Source organism: Ammodytes marinus (genome assembly GCF_949987685.1).
Source record: "Ammodytes marinus genome assembly, chromosome: 18".
In the NCBI taxonomy this organism is placed as follows: domain Eukaryota; kingdom Metazoa; phylum Chordata; class Actinopteri; order Uranoscopiformes; family Ammodytidae; genus Ammodytes; species Ammodytes marinus.
The window spans coordinates 6,140,386-6,167,919 of record NC_137222.1 but is presented as its reverse complement, the minus strand read 5'-3'; the positions used below and the strand labels follow the sequence as shown (position 1 = coordinate 6,167,919).

General features: G+C 40.0%; 1 protein-coding gene across 1 annotated transcript in view; it reads left to right on the top strand.

The window, feature by feature from the left end:
• fibcd1b (fibrinogen C domain containing 1b) overlaps window positions 1-27,534 on the top strand; it is a gene marked incomplete at both ends in the record, with an annotated part of 105,252 nt that overhangs the window by 63,368 nt on the left and 14,350 nt on the right. Inside the window, one exon of the mRNA XM_080046374.1 lies at window positions 9,135-9,231. Coding sequence (XP_079902500.1) covers window positions 9,135-9,231 — 97 coding nt within the window. The remainder of the gene's footprint in view (window positions 1-9,134; window positions 9,232-27,534) is intronic.

The following is a 27,534-nucleotide window of genomic DNA, read 5'->3' as shown; positions in this document are numbered from 1 at the left end:
ATATTAAATGTTTCCCTGTAAGTCTGTGATTCCCTAAGGTCTGACGTATAAATCACCCTCTGAAGATGTTACCAATTGTATTCGGTTGAGTCAGTACAGCGGCACCAAGTGACATCTGCTGCCAAATCACCGAACATATATAAACAGAGCGTGCGCACACTGTGTACATGCCAGGAGCTAACAAGCTATTGGCACATTTCCTACTTTCCACACAGTCACATGCCAGATTGTAAATCTTCCCCAAATCAGCTTTAGAAGTGCTTGTGTTGATTGTTCTCTTTGTCTTCTGGTCTGTCAGTCAGGGCCGTCCGTCTGTGCAGGCTGTGGGCTCCCCACTAGTTGACGGATATCCTACTGAAGAGCTTAAGGCCGATTGTTAAGTAGCCTTCTATCTAGTGCTAGAGATTACAGGGGAGCTCAATGTGATCATGCCAATACAATAGCCCTTTAGCTTAGTGTTGGGTGAGATGGTCATTAAGGATAGGAGATTGTCTCGTTAAAGGTGGAGTGAGCAATTCTGGAGAACGTTTGTTGTCAAAACACTTTTTTGCGAATATCTCCTCACGATCAATGTGTGCACTGAAAAAAAAATATCTGGTGTTGAGACACAGCGTTGGCTTTGGTAAACAAAGGGTATCTAAACAAAGGAGGCGCACCGTAGCTAGCAACATGCCTGTTTACCTAGGGTCTAGGTTGTGTAATAACACTGGATTGTTTTCAGTGCACACACACAGTACGTACGTTAGGTAGCAGATCTTAAGGAGAAATACATTGATTTTGACGAAACATGAAGCATTCTCCACAATAGCCGACTCTACCTTTAACAGTACATTTGACCAGCTTGAAATGTTTGGGATGATATGGTTTACCTATATAACCATTAACCCTTTTGCAGTGCGGTGAATGTGAGTTCTTTGATTTACATTTGACTTTATGTCATGGCGGTTTTTCCTGATTCTTGTCTGCGTTTAATTTTTCTTTCTTTGACAAGATGCAATGGGGTCGCAGTCCTGGAACACAAGCTTGACTTTGTTCTGAGGAACTGTCACAGAGTTCCCTCGGCTGGGAAAGGAAGAGTACAAGAGACTTTTAACTGTCAATGCTTAGTTTGTAGCGCCTTTGCTAAAGATGCTCTGACAAAACATGTTAAAACAAACACTCTGCCCCCTCAAAGGTGCTTCCCTTCATGTACCTGTCAGCATTTGTGCTGATATGTTACCATAATTGATTGGATTTCTATAGCGCTTTTCAAGGTACTCAAAGCGCTTTACAGGGTTCCAGGTTCAATTCGTTCACACACAGTCATACCGGTGGTGGTAAACTACGATAGTAGCCACAGTTGCCCTGGGGCAGACTGACAGAAGCGAGGCTGCCATTCCGCGCCATCGGCCCCTCCAACCACCACCTCAAACATACAGCAGTCATACACATTCACACGAGGCAAGGTGGGTGAAGTGTCTTGCCTAGGGACACAACGACCATGACACAAGTGGCCGGGCGGGGCCCTAAGATCGTTGGCCAACCAGCTAATGCATCAAAGAAGAAAAAGGCTGGAGTAGAATGTATGGTGGGGAAAAATTTAGCTATGTGATAGGCAGACTTTAGCTGTAAGCATTGGCAACTTTTAGATTCAAAGTGGGGAGAAAATTAAGTATGTCACCATTTTTATTTTATTATTTGTATGATTTGGTGCATCAATTTAACATCAGTCAGAAAACAAAAACAAGTTTATTATAGTTTACCCAGTAGGATGTTTTGCATATTCAAGCTATGATGTTTAGATAAATGGACTTCAATGAACAGGGAGATGAAAAGAAGGTGAGAATATAGGATATGTATTTAGTGGCTGCTTCTCATTGAATTGATTTCTTTACCAACTCATAAACTGATGAACACTTACAGCAACAATTAAAAGGGATGTTAATTGACCATCTACTTTATGGTGCATATCCTTGTAGAAAATATGTGCTGCAGGATACATGGTGCAAGTAGATGGGTTGTTTAGGTTTTGTGGAGCATGTTGAATACAAAAGCTGCAAGGAAAAGGATTAAAGTTTAAGGAAAAAAAACTAAAATATGTAAGAAAGACTGATGCAAAGTTGAAAGAAAAACTGTCCCAGATTTTACCGTACAGAGAGTGAACACAAAAACATATCAACAATAGAACCGACTAAAACCTTTTACAATATTGCAATTGTGTTCATATTGTGTCAGTAGAGGTGTGAAGGAGGGTCTTCTATGGGGATTGCATGTGGGATGACCCAATTTATTTTTGCCCAAATCCATCCTTATCTGAGTCCTTTAATATTGAGTACCTACTGAGTATTTTCCTACACTTCTGTTTACTTATACTATATATATATATATATATATATATATATATATATATATATATATATATATAGTATGTTATCAATATATATATATATATTGATAACATACTGTATATACTGTATGTATCTGATACAATGAAATAACAGCTGTAGTCTACTTCCTCTTAGACAGCTTATTTTTCACTAGCAACCTGATCAAAATACTGAAGGAACTATTTCAATACTATTATGTTTATAGGCTTAAATTATTGACATGATATGAATGACGTTTTAACAAGGGGGAATGCGACGTGACGCAAGCAATACTCTAGAGAGGAGAAGTGTCACACAATTAAATCGGTCTGAACCACAAATAACTTTTTACATCCACACATTTACATTTGGTGCAAAAATGCAGCATTGTAGATGCTGGCATTGGCAGCGTAGCTCTAACACATGTTAGGCTGTGGTGGCAAAACAGAAAAAGCACTGTAGGGATTGGATTTTGATCTGATCTGCTTTATTTGTAACTGATACCAACCCATTCCAATACGGTACCCTAGAATGGGCTCTTGTAATGTATTGATTGTAGCATATGAATAACTAATACATCATTGTTTTGATAATGAATCATTATTAAATGAATAGGGAATTGTAGTGCATTCGAAATGAAGGTCATATAAACACCCTAAATAATAAAAGAGTCCAACAATTTGTAACATTTAGAACCCGATATGTGTCACTGCACCTCGTTCCATCAGCTATAATGTATGATATTGTTTTGCTACTGGTACACAGATGGCTGAAGTCACTATTGATTTTTGTCGGCCCATTTTTTTGGATGGTTTTGCTCTTAATGTTGTGACAAGAGCTTGCCCAAGCCTTCAGCAAAATGGCTGCTGTGTGTCACAACAGCAGTCGTCAGTATGTGTACAGCTATAGGCCTGAACATCACCTGCCACACTCCCAAATACAACTTGTTTGCAGGCGTCTGACCTTGACCTTAAAGAAAAACAACAACTCTGATGTCAGCCTCTGCCCTCTAGACGGACACTGCATGGAGTTGTCAGTTGGGATTCTAGGCTGCGGTGAGGTGACATAGTAGCCCAAGTTCAATTCATTCATTCATTCATTTGAGCCACAGCAAAGTGCATTTTTTGCATATCGATATACTCAGCTGCCTTTCGTTTCCTTAAAGGTACAGTATGTGAAATGTATTGCCATTTTTCAGAAGACACTTGGCAGAAATGGAATGTAATATATCATATGTTTTAATAATTGAATTATCACCTTAGAATGAGCCGTGCATATAAATACAATAGCACATAACGGACAAACTTAACAGCCTTACGTGTTTTTACAGATAGTGGGTGTCCGCCGGAAATGCACATGTTGGAAGACGAAGAAGAACTAAAGATTAAATAACTACATCTTCACCTGATCACTTGATATTGGATGATGCCATCTATTAGTAACTAGCTTATTCTCCTTGAAGGCCACCATAACTTCTGTAAATGTTCCAAAAGGGAAGGAGCCTATATAATCAAACTCCTAAATACTCCGATGTTACACGCTGTACCCTTTTTAAATAAAATTGAAAAGCTGTTCATTTGTCTGAACAGTCTTTTTAACTGTTTTCCTTTCTGCCACTGTGCTAACCAGTGGTGGGAGCAGGTTATTTTGGAGGAACCTTAATGTATGAGTCAGTGCAGAAAGTACTGTCTGCTCATTTGCCTCTTAGCTGCATATATTTACATGTCCTTCACTAACATGCTATCCATGACAAAACAGGCCAGGAGCAACAGAATTGTATTTCAGTGGAGGCGCAAAGTTCGACATTAGCATTGCCACCCACACGCCTGTACAACCCAGCATGTACCGTACAAGCATACTTAAAAGTACAGTGCATGGAGTTAGAAATGCAAGCAAACAAACATGCAACCAAAAGGAAGTGTGCACACTGCACGCACAAAAATATTGTCACTTTAATAGCATTGGCACCTGCTTCCAAAGTCCCACGCTTTCCTTCACCTTGCAGTTTTTCACCATTGCCTTTCCCTCTTTGAACTATTTGAAAGAAAGTGATTGGTGTCTCTGTGAGTTCCATGTCTCCAGGGAACACACACGCACACACACACACACTGTCGTATGCAGACCTTCAGGGTCAACGTACAATTAAACCTCAGAGGGGCCCTTCAGTCGTATAAGAATGCTAGACATGGAAGGATGCAAGGAGGAGCAAGGCGAAAAGTATTACCCCTCAACTGAACCAAACTTCTCGCTGTTTAACCTGCAGCTGTAGAGTTAGCACTTCATGTGATGTGACCACTGGCTACTCACTCACTGCAGCAGTGATTCACAGTAGCGGTAGAGCCGTTTGCTGAGGCATTGGAGCTAGCGTCAAGGATTTCAGCGCCTGAAAAACTAAAACTCTATTCAAAGTTCACAAAAGACATTGGAACTCTATGTGGGCGCTCTTTGCATAAATGGGACAATGTATGACTGCATTCTGCTATTCATTCCTTATTCTTTCCATGTCCAGTCTATCCGACAGCTTTGTCAAAGGTCAAGAGGCTCTCTGTATGTATGCACTATGCAGCCTGGAATTTTTCCAGAGTTTTGATAATGGGAGCGAGCGATACATTGGTCTGAAAGGCACAGATGATTTGATATGATAAGGGGCCTAAGTATCACTGAGAAACGATATCTTTTTCACAAAGTCTGACACATCTCCTTGACTTTCTTTGGTGTTTATTTGTAAAAGAAAAATGTAAGTGGATTGGGATGACCCTTTGGCCCTTTTTGCAATTATCTCGCTGCTTAAACTGCTGCTGATGGAGAAAAACCAAATATTTAATATAGCTTTATCAATTAGCAGTCTTCTCTATTTCTGTTATAATTTAAATGTATTGGCAGGTGAGTGGTAATAGGCAGGAGTAGGGGTGAGATAAGGAGGCGGGAACGGTCATTACTTCTAGGAGAATTTAGTGAGGTGAATGTTGTCATTGTCATGTTGTTGCACAATCTGCAGTTTGCGCCAGTCGTGCTTTACTGCCGAGCCTTTAGCAGAACGAGTAGTTCTTTGTACAAATCTCTGATATAAATCTCAGCTGCGATCAGTAGACCAGCTGTGGGGGGGTCCCACACATTCCTTTGAGTAGCCCTGCTGACATATCAGTAACAGGATGATGACGGCGCATCGTTTGATTGTTTGTGTTGTCAAATGCAGCAGCAGCTTATCCCCCTGTGGTCTTTTGATTAGTTTAACCAGGACATAATCGCAGTAATAGCCTCATTAAGTCACCCGTGATATAAATGAATATCACTATGAAAGGATTTCATTGGGATAAACATGTTTAATGAATCTACATCTTTTTTTGTTTGTTTGTTTGTTAAAAGCTAGTGTTTCAACAGTGTGGTGAAAAGGTAAGCATCATTGTATACACAAAGGCGGAAAAAAAATCGATCTTTGAAAACATCAAGTGGTATGTTCCCTTGAGTATTGTTCATTTGGATTATCAAAGAGTTTTTGTATCATTGAATAAACTAAAGCATTGTCTATATGATTATGTTACCACCGACCAGATATACTAATGAACCAGTGTGCTATTGTGGTGCATTATTATAGGAAGTTGTATTCACTCCTAAACAAGTGTATTTTCTTAGAAATTGGAATCAAGACCATCCTGGCTCAGCTGTTGTACCCTGTGAATGAACCCACTTGCCATGTGTTATGTGTCATAAGTAGAAAACGACATTCCTGTCTCTGGCTCCACCCGGACACATAATAAACGATATGAGAACAGTCCTGTTTTATTAAATGAATTGCAGTGCAGGCGACTGCGCTCCATCTGTGCATTAAGCCGTTCTGTAGAGTCACACTTTGAATGTGCGAATGAGCTTCCCTCCAGCACTGCTTATGAATGATTGATAACATTACTAATATAACACTGTATATAGCAGACATTCATTTTGAAAATCCGGAGCAATAATAATATACTGATCCACCGGATGGATGCAGAAACTAGGACTGTGTGATGCAGTGTCAAATCTCAAACCTCATAAAGGGTTTCTCATTAGGCTACAGTTTCTTAATCAAATGTATTTAGTAGTGGAATAAATGATCACCCATCAGTCACAGTGTCATATTAATTAGTTTTACCTCAGGTGCTGATTTAATAAAAGGAGTCAAATTCTGTGGAAGTGTTGTATTACATTTTCATGTCAGCTTAAGGAAGTTAAAAAGTACAATCAGTGAAATAATTACAGATAACTGGGACATTAGTCTGAAGGTGTCGTTGAAATATAATGACAGAGTTACAGCACATCCACTGGGAATTCAAAGGCAAAATAAACAATTCTGAAATGTATGTTTCAATTGCACTAAAAAAAACAAAGTATGGTGATATTCTGTATTGTTCTTATTAACAGCACAACCCATGGAAAGACCAAAAACATCAACAAACCGATCCTACTAACCAGCAGTGTGTTGTTTGTGTAGCCAAAGCAGGATACATCATATCTTATTTCCCTGTGCCACTGACCTCCTTGCTGTCCAAAAGCGATTACAAAAATATCAGTGAGCCAATTGGCTGGCATGTCCCATCATTACCACAAGCAAGGCCAGTTTACGAGTGTGTGTGGCAGCAGGACTGTGTGGATGTGACATTGCGGCAAAATAAGCCAGTGCACCAAATACAAATGAATCCACAGCTGAAAGTAGTTCCCAACAGATGCAGCAATTATTCCGGTTCAAGCCATTTTCTTGCAAAATAAAAATAACAAAAACAAAAACTCAGTGCCCAGTTGTTATTCAGTTATACATCATTATATCAGTCCACATCAGTTTATTGCAGATATATTGGTGTATTGTATATTATGGAAAGTAAGTAACAAGACAATGCAGTGCAGTACAGAAATGTCAAGTTAGGTGTGGGGTTATTTAGAGATTGTCAATTAAATAGCTTGTTAACCAGCCAGCACCGACATTTGTGTAGTTTTACACTGCAAAATGTCCCACTCAATATGTAGCTTGGTCAGCATCGAAATACAAAATAACAAAGACAAATCCAAGGGAAGCACAACATTATTTGTTCATGGTGTGTGTCATACTATAGGAGACAATATACAGAAGAACAGCAGATGTATCATTGAGGAAGCTTTAGTTTCTATCTAGTCTTACGAGGATGTAGTGGCTGGTGACGGGATAAAGTGTGCGCAAGAGACCTGGAATGTTCGGAAACTTTGAAATGGGAAAACTACACAGGACCCACGTAAAGACCTGGATATAACAGAGAGTTGAAGTTATTGAAAAAGACTATAGTTAACTGATAGGAGGAAGGGGGTTCAAATCTCACAACACAAATGAGGTTTTGAAGATGATTGCATCTTTGGAACAAGGGAGGAAATCAATTTTGGAACTACGGCCGTAAGAATTCATAGAGCTGTGAAAAAGTCGGTCTTGCATCTTTGAGGTTAGGAATGAAAAGTGTGAATACTCCAGCATGCACACTAAATACAACCCTTAGATGGTGTTGATAAGCCAGGATGTTGATAAGCGAGGGTGATTTAGTAATGGTAATAAAGACGATCACACAGAAAGACAATTACGAGGATGTTAAATAATGAGGATGAGTATTTTTTTGCCATTGCTCTGCAGGATTGTGTTCCTTTTTGTCTGCTCGGATTGTTAAAAGCAAATATGGCTGTTGGTGCCATCTGGGGATTAGTGGTGCCGAACATAAACTGTCTCATGGAATTTCCTTTGTCATTTTACCACTAACACAGCGAGTCCTAGACTATTTTCCATCTGCCTTGCTTGTCCTTTTTCACGAGTACGCCTCTAATTTCCCTTAAAACCCTTTGCCTGACTAGTGTAATATCGTCTCTTTTATAAGATAGATTATTTCACGGGTTGATGCAGACATTACGCCCTCAAACACACACACGCAAACACAGCTGAGCTAAATTGTGAAAACATTTTCCATTTGCTAATATTTCTTTTGTTTCTCATACTGAAAGGATTGCATTTAAAAACCCAACTACATACTTTTCTTCCACACGCTACAGCTTTATAAAAATGCCATGATTCATGGAATGGAAAAAAAGGAGAGACATTTTCTCTCTCTCTCTCTCTCTCTCTCTCTCTCTCTCTCTCTCTCTCTCTCTCTCTCTCTCTCTCTCTCTCTCTCTCTCTCTCTCTCTCTCTCTCTCTCTCTCTCTCTCTCTCTCTTGTGTGTGTGTATTTAAGATTATGAATATCATCTCTTTTCTGGTACTTCAATTGAGGATTCCGATTCCATAGCGATTTGATTCAAAGTCAGTCAAGACTTTACTGGATTTCCCTTTATTAGGTTCCGACAAATTGCCTTCTTAGTGGGAGAAGAGTGTTTGCATTATTCATTTTGTGAAAGAGCAAGCATTTACGAGTTCATTTTCGTTTGAGCTTGACGACCGAGAGTGGGACTGGGAGTGACTCATCACAGAGTAGGATGAGACACTCACTTTGGTAAACTTGACTTGACTTGACTGTTTAATATGAATCACATCTGACCCCCTGACCTCTTGCCTTGCACTTATGAAAATAAATACATAATGAAAAGTGCTAATGTGTTAATTCCTCTGGACAAAAGTGGTAGTGTTTTTACTACGCCAGCTGTATACTGGGTGAGCGTTCCCGTGAGGAAGTTCAAAGTTCCTCGCAGCACCTTGAAATTCTGTCGAAGTATCAAACATTGCACACTGGTTGTGTTTAAATCTGGAGGTTAAATGGTAGAATGTGCTTGATTTATATGAACATATTGTTTTGTCTTGGCTTTCTAGGTGATCCAGCGCAGAGAGGATGGCACGGTCAGCTTCTTCAGAGCATGGGAGTCCTATCGCGAGGGATTTGGAAAGATCACTGGCGAACACTGGCTTGGTAAGTGTTTCAGGTTGTGTGACAGTGTGTGTGTGTGTGTGTGTGTGTGTGTGTGTGTGTGTGTGTGTGTGTGTGTGTGTGTGTGTGTGTGTGTGTGTGTGTGTGTGTGTGTGTGTGTGTGTGTGTGTGTTGGCAATGTATGACACATTCACATGTGCACTGTGGCCTGCAATAAACATGCCAAGACCCAAATCCGTGGAAAGCACATTTTTACACAGTATCGTCAACGTTTCGTTCAATCATGATAACGAGACGTTCTAAAACCATCAACAACATAATGGTAGACACTAAAGGCGAGTACAGCACTCAATTTCAAAGCAGAAAAGCAGAGCGCCTGAAATAGCCGGTTGTGTCGAGTGATGGAGCTAGATAAAGAGACCAGATTAAGGATTCAGTAATAGCCATCGTTCTGTGACAATGAAAAGCACTTCAGTGATAGTGACAGAGAACTTCACAGCAAATTAAAAAGGTGGACTTTAGGAGAGCTGTCCATTCGGCACAACAACATCACAACACAAGCCAGACAGACCAGCCACCATTCAATTACACTATTCACATGACACACACACAACTACAGTACAATTATTATTTTTTTTAACCCTACAGGTTTTCAATGGTCCCCTTGTTTACTCAAAATGTGTACTTCTCCGAGTCTGCTGCTTGCTTTCTTCTTGCTGTCAGCACAACACCCAAATCCACTCCTCCCTTCAAATGTGACAGGGGAAAAGAATGCTAACAAAGAGTGAATTCGACTGTGAAATGACCAGCTTTATCAGGAACCAAATCCCTGGTCTTCACACCACTTCTCATTAAATGTACCAAACTATTTTCGTCAGACTCATCAGGGTCAGTTTCTCGCGGCTCAAAGTTAGCTGCTTGCTCTGGCGAAATAAGCTCTCGTGAACAGAGTGGCGGTGATGGAAATATATTCTTCATTGGAATTAGACCTTGATTTCGTATTCTGAACTCATGTTCTCTTTACATTCATACTCAAGCGTGTAAAAAATCAAATAAAAAACTCCTGAAAGGCCCGAGAAGGTATAGAAATATGCAGCTAGTCCATTCTATCATAGGAGTGGCCTTGTAGTTTCTTTTTATATGACCTTACATTTGTTCATGTAGCAGATAAGCAGCGCCTCAAAGAAACATATGCAGCTGAGGCGGTTGATTCTTTGGTGACATCTAATCTCTGCTTTCACAGACATAATTGACATCTCTGTAGGATCTCAGTCTGTATTTGCTGCATAATCCTATCTATAATCCCTGAATACATCCCTGTATTCAGGGATGTATGCTGATTTCTGTTTAGCATTCAGTCCATAATGTTACCATATAGTTACCTATGTTCTACATATAGATGTGGATTACGCTGTTCCATAAACATGCAACCCAAATAAATAAATAAAAAACAAGCGATAATGTCAAAAAGGAGCCTTTGCAAATGTGAGACCTCCTTCGATCTTTAATTTGCTTGAAAATAAGATCTCTGGCTTGTACTTGGATGTAGCACTTGCATGCATAAAATTCACTCACCATTCGAGTGCTCACTCTTTTACATAGTCATGATTCCAGAACCTTCAGGGCTGCTGTGCTCCCACTGACATACTGTACGAACGATGACTACACTGTGATTTGTGGCTAACTGATTAGCCTTAACTCAAATTGTGAGGGTGACAACAACTCCTGCTATGGTTCCCAGTGATTAGATTACATCAAACAAAGTTGATGTGAAAACAACTTGGCTTTTAAAGTTGTGTGGGGCTTTGTAATTGTGTAGTATTATAACTGGGCCAGGATGGTTTTAAGGCTCTTCACCACCTTCATTACTATGTGTCCTGCTTGACATAGCAATGCTTATACAGTATACACTGTATGGCAGAGTATGGAGTTTGGAAAAAGTTTATTTGAATTAATGGAGATCTAGGTCTCTCAGCTGACCAGAGGCCATTACAGAGTGCAGCCCCATAATAAAAGACGTGGTTAGAGTGCCAGCTAGATCTCCCCATGGTACGCTATATGTGGAACACGGCGGGAATATGGAAAGCCCGGGCTTTGGCAGGCTGAATTTGAATGAGCCGGTGAGCTACTTTGAACCTTTCAGAGTACCCTTGCTCATTCAGGGTGTGCTGCTGTCTCGTCACCCCCATCATCGATTACCCTCAGGCCAAAAATGAAAAATGGATCCATGCTCGCCTGCAGCGTATTGAAAGTAATCCATCGCAGCTGCCTCCCCTACCAGACTAATACTGCTTACTAATGCCTCCTGCCGCCTCTGAAGATCTGTAGATTTCTCATTATCTGACTATGCAGCTAGATTCTGAATTCATTTTTGGATGTGTGCTATGTGTTTTGAACTTTTAACAGTATGATGGTATAGACAAAAATGGTCATCAGGAATGGAGTCATGGTGAGAATGAAGAAGCAACAAGGGATTCAAACTGAGTAAAGAAATTCTGCATGCTGTGGGTATTTGTGAAAGGGACCAACTTTACTGCATTTGATAGCTCTGTAGAGTAATGCTCGATGACACAATCACACAGTTGAGACAATTCTAGCTTTCTTGCACATTTGGTACCTCATGCATAAAGCAAATGAAGAAGCAGTCTATTCTTGGGAAATCAATAACGATATGCCACAGTTTGGCAGCTTGGATGTCAATTAGTTGAGATGCCTATGGATTTTAATAGGAGTGTCAGTCTGGTCGAAAGTAATTGCAAAAATCTTTTTCCCACTTGAAAAGGGATTTCATCTCTTTCTAGTTATGATAAAAGTGCCATAGAGGCGTATCATTTTGATATAAGACAGACTGAAGTTCTTGTTTAATGATGAAGGCGATGACGTTATTATAGTGAGTGCTGAATGATGATGAAGTCTGCGTCCTTCGTTTTTTGTCTCGCTTTGACGTAAAGCATGAGCCTTAGATTTGGGACCTATCTTTTCTTCCCTCATGAAATTGAAGGACACCATGCGTCACTCAACCGCAGTTCTGTCAAGCAAGCAGAATGCAAATATAATTCGGCACTTGTGGCTTAACAAAAAAAAATATATAATTTCTCCATGCTGTGAGTATGACTGTAAAAACATATTACTGAATAATCTCTCCCAGAGGGGCATGCACAAAGAGCATAAAACTGGGTCAAGGAAATGCCATTGTTGCCATTGAACCTATTAGACACCTGGTCTCCGAGGTTTATTTAGGCTTTTCTACCTGTAATAAAGGTCCTGAAACAGTTGAATGCCATCCCAAAGAGAGTAACCTAGTTTTTCCACTGTAGATGTCCCATTACAATAACATTGTTTGGTCTGAAGTGTTGAAAGGGGCACTTAAATCCAGCAGGGAAGGGGCACTTAACAAAATGTCTTTTTTGATATTCATGTCTTCTCTCGTGGCTATGTGTCCATAAACTGAAGCTATAATTCGAAACATACAGACTCTAAAGATGTAACTTTAGCCAGTGTATATTGTAGAATATTGGAATTTCAGTCTTAGTCGACACCACCAATTTCCAGTGACATTTAGTCTTTTTCTGAAAATCTATCATCAGGCAGTGACATTCAGAGGAAATGTTTTTTTTTCCAAAGTGCTATTTGTAATAGTCATTTCAGTTTACAGTCAGGTGTATGAAGGTATGGTTGTAGATGAAAAAAGCATGTTGCAATTTGCACTCAGATATTATTCCAGCACCTGTGTCCAACTAACTCATTTTAAATGAAAAGTTTTCATTTCAGTATTCTCTCATTGTATTTGTACTGAATCAACAATTCTGATTACCTTTTTCACATGATGGGAAACACTTAATATTCTTGAGCGGAACTCAATTTTATTAATCAGTGGAGCACTAACAACTTAATCAATGCCTCTTAATGGGATTCTACTTTTCCGGTAGCTCTGAGTGAGAGGAATTAATATTCATTTGTTGTCATAACCAACTGCTAGATTGGATTTCTGTCATCCGTTTATTTATTTACAGGAGGAAAAAAAGTTTTGCCTCTATCCAGTTTCATCCAGATTTTAATATCTTTTTCATAGTCATATTGCAATGGAAAACTTTTTTTTTCTGTAAGCATTACAAGTTTTGTGCCATATAAAGTCCCTATGAGTACAACAAGGGTTATGTGAATGTAACAAAGAAGCCTTAGCGCATAGAGAATTGCCTTTATCTCTATGGGGTTTTTTAAAGCATTTTGCAAAATGCGCTTTGAGAATAATAAGCATTAAGAATAAAGGATTAAGGAAAAAGTCGCAGCATGTTCAGTTTCCCGGGGTAAAAAGAAAAAAAACTTTGATCCCTTATTATAATTTGACGCTTCTTTGCTCTTTTCTCGTTCTGCTAAAACTGCAACTGAATGAATCTTTGCTCCAAGGACAAAAAACTACACAAAGGGGATACTCTTCAACACAACCAACAAGCCATTTGATTCACGTAAACTGGCGACATTGCATTATATCTGCATTATGTTCTACTCTAAGGAATGCACCATCTGCATGGAATCAGTGAAATTAGGAGAGTGAGAATCTACTTTTATATACTTGACGTTTGATGTATGCATGCTGATGGTTGCCTTTAACCTTCAAGCTCTTTGTATTTTTACAATAAGCCGTTTTATTCACCACAGGAGTGTTCCTCCTTTATTCGGGCCAGTGTTTACATCCCGCCTAAAGCCTGTGTGAGCGAGGCACTGCAGCGCTTGGCTAACCAGATAACCAGTATGGAGCAAGAACACCCAGACTCTCATTCGCATTATCCTTGGGGGATTTGAACAGCACAAATCTCAGCCATGAACTGTCCAAATACAGATAGTATATTACGAATCCCACAGGGGACAAGAACACATTGCCACACAGTATTAAAGGATGCTTGCTGTGTGCAAGCTTTTTTGGACCTTCTGATCAATCATCTTCTCCTAACTTACGGGCAAAAATTGAAATCCAGAAAGCCTTGTGGTAAGATGTGGGAAGACAATCTGATTGAGCTTGCCGATACTGTGACATTGTGTAGTGTCAGTCGGTGTAGATGGAGAACATGTGCTTCACCCAGACTCGGAATAGAAACAATTTTAGGGCGACTGTCAAGCAGCTTCTCCAGGCCGAGAATGGGGTCCACAGCTGTGGCAATGACATTGGAGAAGACAAAAGAACCCAGACAGAAAGAAAAAAAAGAAAGAAAAAAAAGCTCTCCCTTGCCCCTTCTTACTCACTACACAACCTCCGATTCCAAATGATTTACCTTCACCCACCACTCCTGCCAGTCAACCTGCGGGCTGCATCAGTGACAAGGATGCCTCGCGGCTCTTCCACACACAAAAGACAGGGAAAGCCCCAGGCCCAAATGGCTTCTCACACTTCTGTCTTAAGGCCTGTGGTGACCAACTGGCACTCTTCTCCTCACAGATCTTAAGCGTATATCACTCAATTTGTGTAAAGTTGCCCTCCTGCTACGAATGCTCCATAATCCAGTTCTCCATAATGATTGCATGGTAACAAGGACTACAGTTAGGTTTCCTTAACATCCCCGGTCACAAAATAATTTGAAAAACGAGTGTCGGCCCACCCAAAGCGCATCAATGGCCCCCTGCTGGATCCCCCGCAGCTAGTTTTTGTAATAGAGCTGTCATTAAAGGCACTGTGCTCTATCCTGCAACATATTAAATGGAGAGTGCAAGGGTCCATCTGCTTGTCTTGAAACTTGTCTGCTCAAAATGGAGCTACTCAACTCACACCATTGGATCACCAAACTACTCAAAAGACATGAAACAACAGGAGTTACCGGGGAAACAAGCTGTTCTGACATTCCCTGGGGATCTGTGTTCTCATCACTGCTATTCCCTCTCTTCCCTTTAGGGAATATCAGCCTATATAAATGACAGTATCTCCATATAGCCATTATCTGAGACTCAGCTCCTCCTTCACTGTATTCAACAGACTATTGCAAGACACCGGTCATGACAAAACAATGCAAGACACCAGTCATGACATAAGTAGTGTTTATTTTCCTTGGAGATGATGGTAATTATTGCTGAAGAAAATTGGGTGGTAATTATTGCAGAAAAGAATGCAGATGTCATGACGTCAGATGTCATGTAGCCTACAAGTGTACGCTGCTGGTTGAGTTACGCTGCTGGTTGAGTCAGAATATGCTGTTGTAAACAGGAATATTGCAGCAGTTGTTGTGCATGTCAACACCTTATTTAGAATAGTGTCTTAGCTGGGATATGGACCAAGCTTTGTGAAAAGTCCCTTAAGGAAGTGTGCTTATTGTGCCAGCAGAGGAAGTTGCAACAATCTGATGAAAATGTCATTGGAACCAACCTGCTTACCCTCCTGGACACGTCCTGATTAAGCAAACACGGTTGCAGACCTCTTTAACTCCTGGCCTCAAATTATGATACCGGAATGGACCTCGAATTTAATGTCTGTGGAACTGTAAAAACCTCATTTCATCTCCTCCGTTATGATTTGAAAATCCCTCTACCCCACCATGCAATGACAAAATAGAGACACGTGTAGCTCTCATGGATTAGTTTAATCTAAAACAAAAATGCTAATAGAGTTACTCAGCTGTTTAATAAGCCAGCTGTGGAAGACGTGAACTGAAAATAAGTCCTTTTAACGCCTTCAGAAAAAGAAAAACAGTTTCAGCCTGAGGCAGTGGGAACTCAAAGTGGATGGAAATGTTCAGGATCGTGTCCTTGTTTCTCCGACAGTTTATGTCATTTCCCACAGCAAGAACAGCAAACCAGACTTCTGCAATGTCAGACTTCAGAGCACTGGTATAGTGATTGGAATTGGATTAGGGATTGCGATTTTTCTCAAAATGGTACTAATATTTAAACACAACCAATGTATTAAACTGCACAACTGGTGTACAAAGAGAGACAACAAAGAAGAAACTGGACCGAAACTGTCACTTCATTCAGATCCATATTTGGAGGCTCTCGCATGTTTAATAAACGAGGCTCTCATCCTGTGATGATGATTACTGTTTAAATGGTTCTGCTTGTTTTCCTGTATTCCTTTCAACCTTCTGACTCAGATCACTGCACACAAAAACAAGCCCAAAACACAGAAACTATTTATTTCATTTGTCTTAACAATAATGAACAGACAAGTCAGGCACATGATGTCGCAAATCCATATTTTGTCAATAGCTGTGAAATCTACCCTGTAGATAACATTCAACTTGCCGTGCAGCTGTAAACCATTGTCATACACCTAAAGCTGCTCATGATACACAGCCCTGTCCCATTATTGATCACACATAATTCTTTATTTAGACCCCCTTTGTTGTCATACTTCCTGTACAGTCACCAGTGAGACTGCAACACTCTATTTCCAGTGCATTTGATCTGTATGTTTTACATGTTTAGCTGATTATTTGCCTGTTACTGTATAATAGCTAAAGATAGATGTGTTGATGCGTCTGTACATTTGTATTTTTACGTGTTAAGCTCCATACTTACTTTCCTCATTTTGCATCCGCGTGCGTCTGGAGAGTCGTCCGGTTTTGGCAGACAGGGAAAGCAGTTTCATTCATAATAACAGCAATAGTCTGCACTGTGGCAAGAGCATGTTGTGAGAAAAGTTCTACGGTGTCAGCAGGATGGAAGTCAATACAACACTGTAGCAACACACAAACATGGGAACCATCACCAGAATGTACGAGCAGAAAGTGCAGAAAATGTATCCCTGTATTAGCATACAACATTACTTTTTTTCTACAGTTCTGTTTTTGATTTATTCTCTGCGAATGCCACCAACCGGACCGGAGTGTGGTTTAACCGATTACATGCACGGTGTATTTTTATGTGAAAGCCGACCCTGGCGGAAATGGGGCTTTATGCAGATGACGACTCACTGACCACCTGAGTTCAATTTCGTTGATGCCTGAGCTTGCAGGCCTACTCGACCAACAAACTCAGTTCTGATTTCATTGAGGGAAAAGTGATAGCCCAGTAAAGGCAAAATCATGGAGTCATTTTCCTCTTCAAGTATTTATTGATTCATCTTTTCTCTGAGGAATAGCCTGTCATGTCATCATATCTTTGTGACGGCCACCAGCAGTGCACGTGTAATAGGACCCATGTGTCTCGATGGCTCTGTCTGGATGTGGCCCTCTATCTGACGAGGGCCTCGTTGAGATCTTACATTCCTCCGCTTCCACCGCCTCATTAAAGATACACTTATGGCTGCCACCGAGGAGGAAATGAAAAGCTAATCCACATCATCCCTCCTTCACAGACTTGTTTCCTGCCTGTCGTTCAAATTTCCCCAAAAAATTCTGCAGGAAATTGCAGCATGAAGCACTGAACATAAAGCTCACCTTTAACAAGCGGGGCATGTGTGAGTGCTATAATTGAGCTCTCAGCCCTCCCTGGGTATTGTAAGTGCATGTGATTATAGGGAGGTGAGCAACAAAGAATACTGCATTTTTTTTCGTGTTTGTGTGTCTTTATGGGAAAGGGAGGGTGCAAAGGGGATGACTATAATTTGAAGATGGGCGTTTGATAGGCGTGGCTGTCCGTGTCGGTCCATAGGCGAGCGAGGGCCACTCCAAGTTCAAAAGGGCGAAAAGACAGGGAGCAGAAAACAGTGATTATTGACAGCGTGAGTAACTTGACTGATGCTCACTAAGTTACAATGAGGGAACAGACACACCAACGGCCATCTCACACACAACTACCCATGGTAAACCACTATGGACACTGTGTAATTGCCAAAGACGTCAGTTGTCTTTCTTCTGCTCCTCTACCCCATTCATCTATTTCCTATCCTTAGAATCTTATCTTGTCTCTCTGACAGGAGTCCAACCCATATTTTCCCCAGATCAATGTGGAACAGCACCGCGTCTGTGGCAATTAACTCCCAGCCTGTGGAAGCCACTCCGATACTAGAGAAACAGAGAAGCCACACGCAGCAGGGGAGGCCTTTCATTTTCAGTTCTGGAGAGAGCAGACTGTCCGCTCACTTTACTAAAACACACACACACAATGAGAGTGAAATAATAGATGTGAGGAAAAAGGGCCAAAAATGCCAAAAAGAGCATTCACTCACTCTTTCCAAACAATGTTATCCGTGTGGATTTGAAATTCTATCCAACTCTGTTGATTGACATTTTATTTAGTTGATTACTTGCTGTCCTGAGAGAGACACGGCAGGGCGTTGAAGGGGTTACAGCCTAAGGATATTTAAACACAAGAACCACAGAAAGAAAGAAAAAAACGATCTTATTAATGCAGTGATTTAGCTTCTGTTGTCGGAAACTCTTTGATCCATACGTTTCAAGTCGGTTGATCTTTCTTTGACCTTGTTAAATTGTCCAACCTGCATGGTGCACAAACCAATGAAGGGGTGTTTAAGGGCGTACACCGCCTAAACAGAGCAAAGCATTAACATACATGCTGCTTCCCAGCAAGAGCCTAAAGACCATCTTCTAAATCACACGTTTATAAAAATGCACCGATGCAGCCATATTCTACAGAGTCCTGCCATATGTTTACCTTATGCAACACTATCTCTCCTTTTTTTCACCATTTCATTCATCTTAATCATTTTTCTTCCCCACGTAGCCATGCATGAACACCTCCCTCGACACGTCTATCCCCCACCGCTCGCCTCCACCACAATGCAGCGTCCTGAGGCTTGTATTTATATTCCTGTCACGCAGTGGAAATTCTAAAGAGGACTGAATCTACAAAAGAGAGCACAAATCACAGAACATCACAATTCCTGTGAGGATTACGGACCATTTTGTTGTTCTTTTGTGTGTATTTTTTCTTCTTCTTACTTTCCATCTGTGGACAGTTTTGTGCTATTGAAATAAGCCACAGATGGTCGTGGCGTGGCAAGAGAAAATAATAATGGCGAAAGGTTTAAAAAAAAAGATAACATTCGATCACAGTCGATGTCCAGTCCAGTCAATTTTATTTATGTACCCCACAACAAGCCCACCATCACACATGACAATTCACCTCAGGGGGCTTAACAATCTGTACAGCATTCAACCCTCTATGTCCTCAGTCCCTCGACGTAGATGAGGACAGACCGTTTAGTGGGGAGAGAACCTCAATAAGATGAAGGGATCCATCTACCCTCAAGAACAAAAACACAGGTTTAAATGACTTTGTAGGAAGAGGTTAAACAGTTTTAGGTGTCATCATAGGACCCAATATATAGTTAAAGGGAAGACCCACCCAGGACAATGATAGTCCCAATGAGTGAAAAGAGAGGAAAAGTAGTACAAAACTAAGAGAGAGAGAGAGAGAGAGAGAGAGAGAGAGAGAGAGAGAGAGAGAGAGAGAGAGAGAGAGAGAGAGATGTGATGTTGTTTCAACCTCAGTACAAACAGGGACTAGTCAGACTATAAGAACTCGGGGGAGGCCATTCACAAACCTCCCCTCATCTTCCCCGCCTTTTACTTTGCATAACCCCTCAAGGGTATTGCATCATAAACCTGCAGAATCAACCTGTGATAGACAGCCGCTGTGATTCCTCTGAAAGCGTAGCCTGTTCAGAGAGATGACTGACTAATAATGGAGCTGAGACAACGGAGACGTGCCTTGACCCTGTCAATGGTTCAGCTTTGAAAATCCGCCAAACACTCCAATCATGTGCTGCGGCGGCTCCTTCTCCCAGCTTGGCAGCGGTAGCACTGACAGCAGCAAGGTCAGGGTTCAGTGCATTTCAGCAATCACAGGTTAGTGAAGAGGAGGGGATGGAGTGCCTATCGATTATTCTAGCGGGAGATTTATTACTGCTGTCTTTAATAGATAGGTGATGCTCCTGCCTCATTTAAAGGCAAAAGCTTTCAGCTGCACAGCTTGACAATGTCCATGCCCATAGAGCCGGTTGATATGCATTATATATTAAGACATTAAGCGAGTTAGACAGAGAGGACAGGTGAACGGCTTGAGTTGAGATGAGTGCAGAACAAATTTGTTTAGGAAGAAGAAAACAGATTTTAGAGGCGATTTGTTAGCGATCAATCCGCTGCACACTGGAGTGAGAAAAGGAGTGGTCAAGGATGTTAAAAATAGGATTTAGGGAAGGGAGTGATGCATAAATGAAAGTGTGGAGCCTAAAAGGGGTCAACGCTTAGAAAAGAACTTCAAAAAAGGTAGATTTGTATTCATAACGAATTGATGAAACAAATAATGAATTACCTTAAATGTTTTATCAGTACATTATGAAGAGTGTTTAAGTGCATAATCCTGCCAGGAAAAATTTAGGGGGAAAATCCAACATGCATAATAGCAAAAATTCACCCGTGCTTTATTGCTTTATACATGCACAGCCTGGCGTGAATAAGAAGGTTGATTTGAGGCTGGTGTAGAGTCAATAAAGGCTGCTGCCTTGCAGGAAGGTCATGGCTTTGAGAGAGTCTCCACAAGGCCCTACACAGTCGCCCCCTGAACTCGCTCTGTTCACGTTAGAGGGAATAAATAGCCTCATTATTCCGCCAGGTGCTCACCATCCATCCCCGTGTGTCACTTCCATTGTTTCTTAAATAAACATGAAAAAGAAAAACTCTCTCTTTCACATTGCTGTCAAAACACTTTATTGTCCTCGGTTCTCAAAACAGCTCCCGTAACCATATTTTACAAATTATTGAACATTTGAAATTATTCTCAAGATTGGATTTGCGGTCTGTCGCTTGTACAATGTATTACTTGTCCTAATGATGCTTTGTTCTGTCTGACGATGCGAATATTACATTCAAAAGCCTGTGAGCTGTTTACAGCAGGTGACATTATATTAGAGAAAGAACTTGTACACACGTATCAGTCTGATTGATGGAATTGCTCTGGATGTATTGTACACAATATTGTTTTCACCTGAGGAGTCGTCTTCATCTCCTCAGCAGAAAACATGACATTATTTCACAAATGGTTTTACATTTGAAGTTACAGTTTGAATTTAAAATAAAAATTGTTGGAGAATGAAGAATTGAAGTCGTTGTAAATGTACAACGACTTCAAATCTTGACATAGAAATTGACCTATTAGAAGTGTTATGGTTCATTCTTTACAGTTTTTAGTTAAATAACCTCCACCTCCACAGTGACCACACTGGCAGAGCAACATGTTTGAGCAGCTTCATTCCTAATGGTCATAATGTATTCATTGTTTAGTTAACCTGCTAAGTCCACAATTATAATGTATTTATAATAGAGTGCATTTGACCTCATTCTTATTTTGTAGTAATATCATTCCATTTGTGTAGGACCTTTAAACTAAAACATTACAACATTTTGCAACTGTGCAAACCAATGCATGTGATTATGTGAGATGACCCTCCGGAATATCAGGAAAACAATTGTTTTTAGTGCCTTGTGCGGCTCTTTACAGTCAGACTCTGCCCACACACTATACCCATGTGGCTCATGCCGCCTGTATGCCTTTTTACCCTGCAGATTATCTCCCTCCAGCGGCACCCACTGATAATTATGACCCACAAAACCTTTTCATGGGCTAGTACAACCACAGCAGTTTTTTAACACTATGCTTAATTCCTCACTATGGAACAGTGTTCCATTTTTTTAAGAGCGTTTCAACCAGATTGTTCCACACAATTGCTGCCACGATATTTGGCTCCACGTGAAAAGGGTTTCGTGAATCAAATGTATTAAATCAATGGCTATTCACTTAGTGCTTGAAAGACACGCAAAAAATCCTTGGTAAAACGTAAAATGCTGTACACTTATCAAAGCATGTAGTGGGTTAACCCTTTGGTGCTCTTGGGGACGTTTTTGTCCTTTCGCACTTTTTTTACGCTCTTTTTTGTGTATAACTTTGGCTGTGCTTATGTTAGCTGAAATATTTTTGGCCAGGGATTTTTTTTTTTTAAATATTTTGTTTATTTCTACTCAGCAACTTTGTACCATCTATTATAAAGGCTGTACACTTTTTTGTTCCTCTCAGCTCCCTAAGGACGTTTTTGTCCCCTATTGACTCCCATTCAAAATGGCCTTTTTTCACCAATTTGATCCTGCTGTCATTACAGCATAAAATATTTTTTTCAATGATTTTATGCTTTCATCCTAGACACAAAGCATCAAAATTGATCATTTTCAACACCATCAAAATTTTTAGCCATTTCCCTATATTTGGCATAGGGTTGAATTACAAGCAATTTTCCAGGTTGTCGGTCCTGCCCCCCACAGTGCAATAGAAAAAAAAATTCAACCTAAATGGTGTGAGTGTGATGGTAGGGATGCTAGTGTGTGGTGCATATGTGTGTATTGAGAAAATATAGTGTGTGTGTTTGTGTACACACAGCCAAACTTTACAAACTCAAACGTGTATGGAAAAAATGGCCCAATTTAAACTTTATTTTTTCAAACCATAGCCATGATGACAAACACATGTAAATGTGATGATATTAGGCAATAATCCAACACTTAAGACACCAAAATTGCTTTTTTAGCCCTATCTAGCTCAATCATTTATTTTCTCCAGTTTTTTTTGAGGATCAAATATGCTCCCTAAAACCATTTTTGTACTTTTTTGTAATTTTTTAGAGTTGCAGGCCTAAACATAAGAAATATGAGAAATTAATGGAAAGTGTGGATCCATATGGATACCTTAGGGTTGTGTCTGTGTGTGTGTTGTGAAATTACTGTGTGTGTATGTGTGTGTGTCTTTGTGCGTATGCATATGTGTGCAGCTGTAATGTGCAATTTGTGGGTTTTCAGGTGGCTGCAGGTTTACTTTGTTACTTTGTTGACATCATCAAAGAAACTGGAATTAAAAGGTCAAAAGCAACTAACAATGAATTAATATTTGATATGTATGTAAAGAGGTCAAGTGGGATAAAAGGTTTTAAAAAAAAAAGTAGAAAAAAATATTACTGTATAATGTGTTTAGGGCAGTTTATAGGGAGGTCATGAGAGGGAGTATTTATTTGCATCTGTGACTGCACAAATACTAAACATGTATCAAAAGCAGTTTTATTGCAAATCATTAACATATCCTAGAGTCTAATTATCCCACTCAAAAAAATCCACTTTGCATCTATTATATGAGAAATTTTTCAATTATTGTGTTTTTTTTAAATAAAAATGGCTCACGTCATCACATAAGCTTGCATGTAAAGGGTTAAAAGCAATTACAAATGAATGAATATTTGATATGTATGTGAAGAGGTCAAGTGGGATAAAAGGTTTTAATAAAAAAAAGTAGAAAAAAATATTACTGTATACTGTTTCTATGGCAGTTTATAGGGAGAGGACGTTTTTGTCCTCTAAGGTCATGAGAGGGAGTATTTATTTGCATCTGTGACTGCACAAATACTAAACATATATCAAAAGCAGTTTTATTGCAAATCATTAACATATCCTAGAGTCTAATTATCCCACTCAAAAAAATCCACTTTGCATCTATTATAAGAGAAATTTTTCAATTATTGTGTTTTTTTAAAATAAAAATGGCTCACATCATCACATAAGCATGCATGTAAAGGGTTAAAAGCAATTACAAATGAATGAATATTTGATATGTATGTGAAGAGGTCAAGTGGGATAAAAGGTTTGTAAAAAAAAAAGTAGAAAAAAATATTAATGTATAATGTTTTTATGGCAGTTTATAGGGAGAGGACGTTTTTGTCCTCTAAGGTCATGAGAGGGAGTATTTATTTGCATCTGTGACTGCACAAATACTAAACATATATCAAAAGCAGTTTTATTGCAAATCATTAACATATCCTAGAGTCTAATTATCCCACTCAAAAAAATCCACTTTGCATCTATTATATGAGAAATTTTTCAATTATTGTGTTTTTTTTAAATAAAAATGGCTCACGTCGTCACATAAACTTGCATGTAAAGGGTTAAAAGCAATTACAAATGAATGAATATTTGATATATATGTGAAGAGGTCAAGTGAGATAAAAGGTTTGTAAAAAAAAAAGTAGAAAAAAATATTAATGTATAATGTTTTTATGGCAGTTTATAGGGAGAGGACGTTTTTGTCCTCTAAGGTAACCAAGGCGTAGTAAAAGTTAAGGATACCCAAGGGTTAATGATGACTCTGTGAGGTCACGGACGAGTGTGTCTCTTAATGTGGGTGTATGGGTTTTATGGATTGCCTTAGCCCTCTGTGTGCTCACTGAACTGCATTACAACAATATCTTTGAAACAAGATTACACGTTTCAGAATAATTTTTCTCTCTTAACATCAAAGCTTTTATCTTTGTTTATCACTTCCTTTCCCATGCATACTTACAAATCACTTATTACCCACGTACTGAAACACTGTCTTTTGCGTACCCTGATGCGGACAGATGCATATGGATATTTAATGTATTTTTTAAAAATATGTATGACTATGTTTTGCATGCAGTGTTGGGCACGCTACTTGGAAAGCCTAGTGATACAAGCTTCTAGTCACTGTACATTAAAGGAAGCTTCACTATGCTGAACCTATACCCCCATCTATCTATCTATCTATCTATCTATCTATCTATCTATCTATCTATCTATCTATCTATCTATCTATCTATCTATCTATCTATCTATCTATCTATCTATCTATCTATCTATCTATCTATCTATCTATCTATCTATCTATCTATCTATCTATCTATCTATCTATCTATCTATCTATCTAATCTGTTGATAAACTCACCCTCTGCCATCTTTCCACCAAGTCAACTCCAAGTCTGTATTGCCCTGCAGCACAGATGTCATAAGCATGAGCCTACGAAGCATAAGTGCTCCTGTCGGCTATGTGGTGGTGCCGTCACTTACTGATCCTTAGCAGTTTTTATGTCAGGCCGCAGCAGAGAGCTCCACTGTGCTTGAGCTCCCGAAATGCTTTGGGAAAGTCTAACGTGTGTAAACGCCATACTGCAAAACTTGATCAATTAAAGAGCTAAGCGGTTGAAAAACTATTTGATTCCAAAAACAGTGTCGCTTCCAACACACTCATGAGAAATGTGGTTAGACTAGTAGCGTCGCTGCTTGTAAAGACGCTTCTGCCCAACACAGGTTACATTTGAGTGTATGTCCCCTACTTCAACTGCATCTACAGAAACATCATTAGATACTAACCGCTACAGCGTATTGCCTGTGGAGTGTGACTACATGTGCATGTGTGCATTGCAAATCAAAACATACCAAGGGGGAACTGATTAAGATGGCGGTGTAACCCAGCTGTCCAAAAAATATCAGAATATGTTACACCATACTATATCTGGCATGACAAAGAATGGTATTAACTACAATATCCTCCCGGGACTTGGATTCCCTGCCATATATTATTTAGAGCGCATGTAAGTGTTTTCAGTTAAAGCTTCTTCAATACTGCATTCATATCCAATCAATTATTCAGGAGTGTGATTCCTCTTCAGTCAGTCCACACACACAAACACACACACACACACACACACACACACACACACACACATACACACACACACACAAACACACTGATGCCGCCTGCCCAGGGAGCCAGCTATAGCAAGGCTGAGGTTCTTGCCAATCAGCCCCGGTCGCTGACACAATGATGCCTCAGCCTGCAGCGGCGGCTCTGCTTCCTTCAGGAGTGTCTGTGCTGCTGTCTACTGATTGGTGTGGCTGTACTCTGGCACACACACTCACTCCATCTGCACTAGATTGCACGGCTGGAGTGGAGATAGCTGCAATTTGAAGCAATTCTGCCAGTAATTTCGATATGTATGAGGACCAGAGCCATTCATAGCCCTCTCCACACAAGGCCCCAGGTACTTTTTTTTCGAAGCCTCTCATCACCAGTTCTTTACAGGTATATTCCTCCATATCTTTGCTTATACTGGCACAAAGTCTGGTTTGGTTGCAATGAAGAAAATGCTTTTTTTTTAAAGGGTGAAGGAAATGTATTGTATAATTTTCCGTAGTTTTCTAAAGGGATTTTAATTAAAATATTCACCACCATTTGTCAGTACTTCTATGTAACCGTCAGACGTTTGACAACGCCTCAACGACTCCTTGGCCTCCTTGGCTCCTCTGAAGTTAAGGGAAACACGTTTCTGCTGAATGGCTTCCATGTTCCAAGTGCAGCGGCATTGAGAAGATGGTGTAAATAAGATGATGTGATGTGTATTGTAACTGTGAAAAACATGTTAATTGCCGCTGAGTGTTAGGGCACTAGCACCTTGAAAACTATCAATAGACATGTCCTCCTCATTCAGCTGTTTAACCCAGCCTTGGGTATATAGGACTTTTGTGTGCAAAACCATTATGGCATATATACAGTATGTTCTTCTTTTTAAATACTGCAATCTGGCGTGTAGCTCTACCTAATTTAATTTCGTCAGGGCATTAAACAGATCTTGTTGTTGACTGAATGGTCAAAAAAAGTATTTCTAATATTTTAAGAAGAATGTCATGACTTGATGAAAGGTCATAGAATTCCAATAATGGCTGCTGTTTACTTGAGCGCTGAACTCCTGGCAACCTCATTACAGACAAAGCCCACTGGAGGGTCTGAAGATGTGTGGCCCCTTCGGACACGCCCTCTCTCAAGCATCTTATTACATCATCATATAATCCAGAGGAGGGGTTTAGCAGGACCATAGCATTGCCCTTGCCAAGCTTTAACGGAACCATGTGGCAATTATCAAAGGCTTCTCGACATTTCAATTCTCATCATGCCCTCTCTCCCTGTATGTGTCTTTCCCTCTTATGCAAGATTTGCTGATCAGCAATTATTTTCAATTGTGTAAGAGGTATAACGTGCAAAAAAAAGTTTCACAGCTGTAATAAAACTATGCATCCTAAATATTTGACTATTGGGCGCTCAGCAGGAAGCGTTTACCATCATCTTAGTTTAGCATGTAAGCAGCATGCTAACATGTATTAGCACAAAGCATAATGAACGGCTGGGGCTGATGAGAAAGTGTATTATTTTGCATGTATTTGTTCAAAAAATTTTGGAAATAATGTTGGCATTAGATGACAAGTTAAAGGATTATCAAGCATGTTGTAATTCAGCCTCATGAGGTACATGGATTTTTGCACCAAATTTCATGGCATCCCATCCTATAGTTGTCAAGACATTTTACTTCCTAAATCCTACATGTGAGCCTTGTGGAGGAGAAGTCAGGGGATCACCATATTCAGTAGGATTCCTTCTCTGGGATCATTGATGTCTGTACAAACTGTTGTGACAGTCCATCCAGGGATATTTCAGTTCAAAGGACCAAAGCGGTGCCCTTACCTGCCAACCATCAAGCCAAGCTTCTATGATAGCTGGAAATGACACGGCTGCTTGTTAAATGATGGGACATAATGCTGCTGGCATTGTAGGTGTTCTCTCTCAATGTTTTGG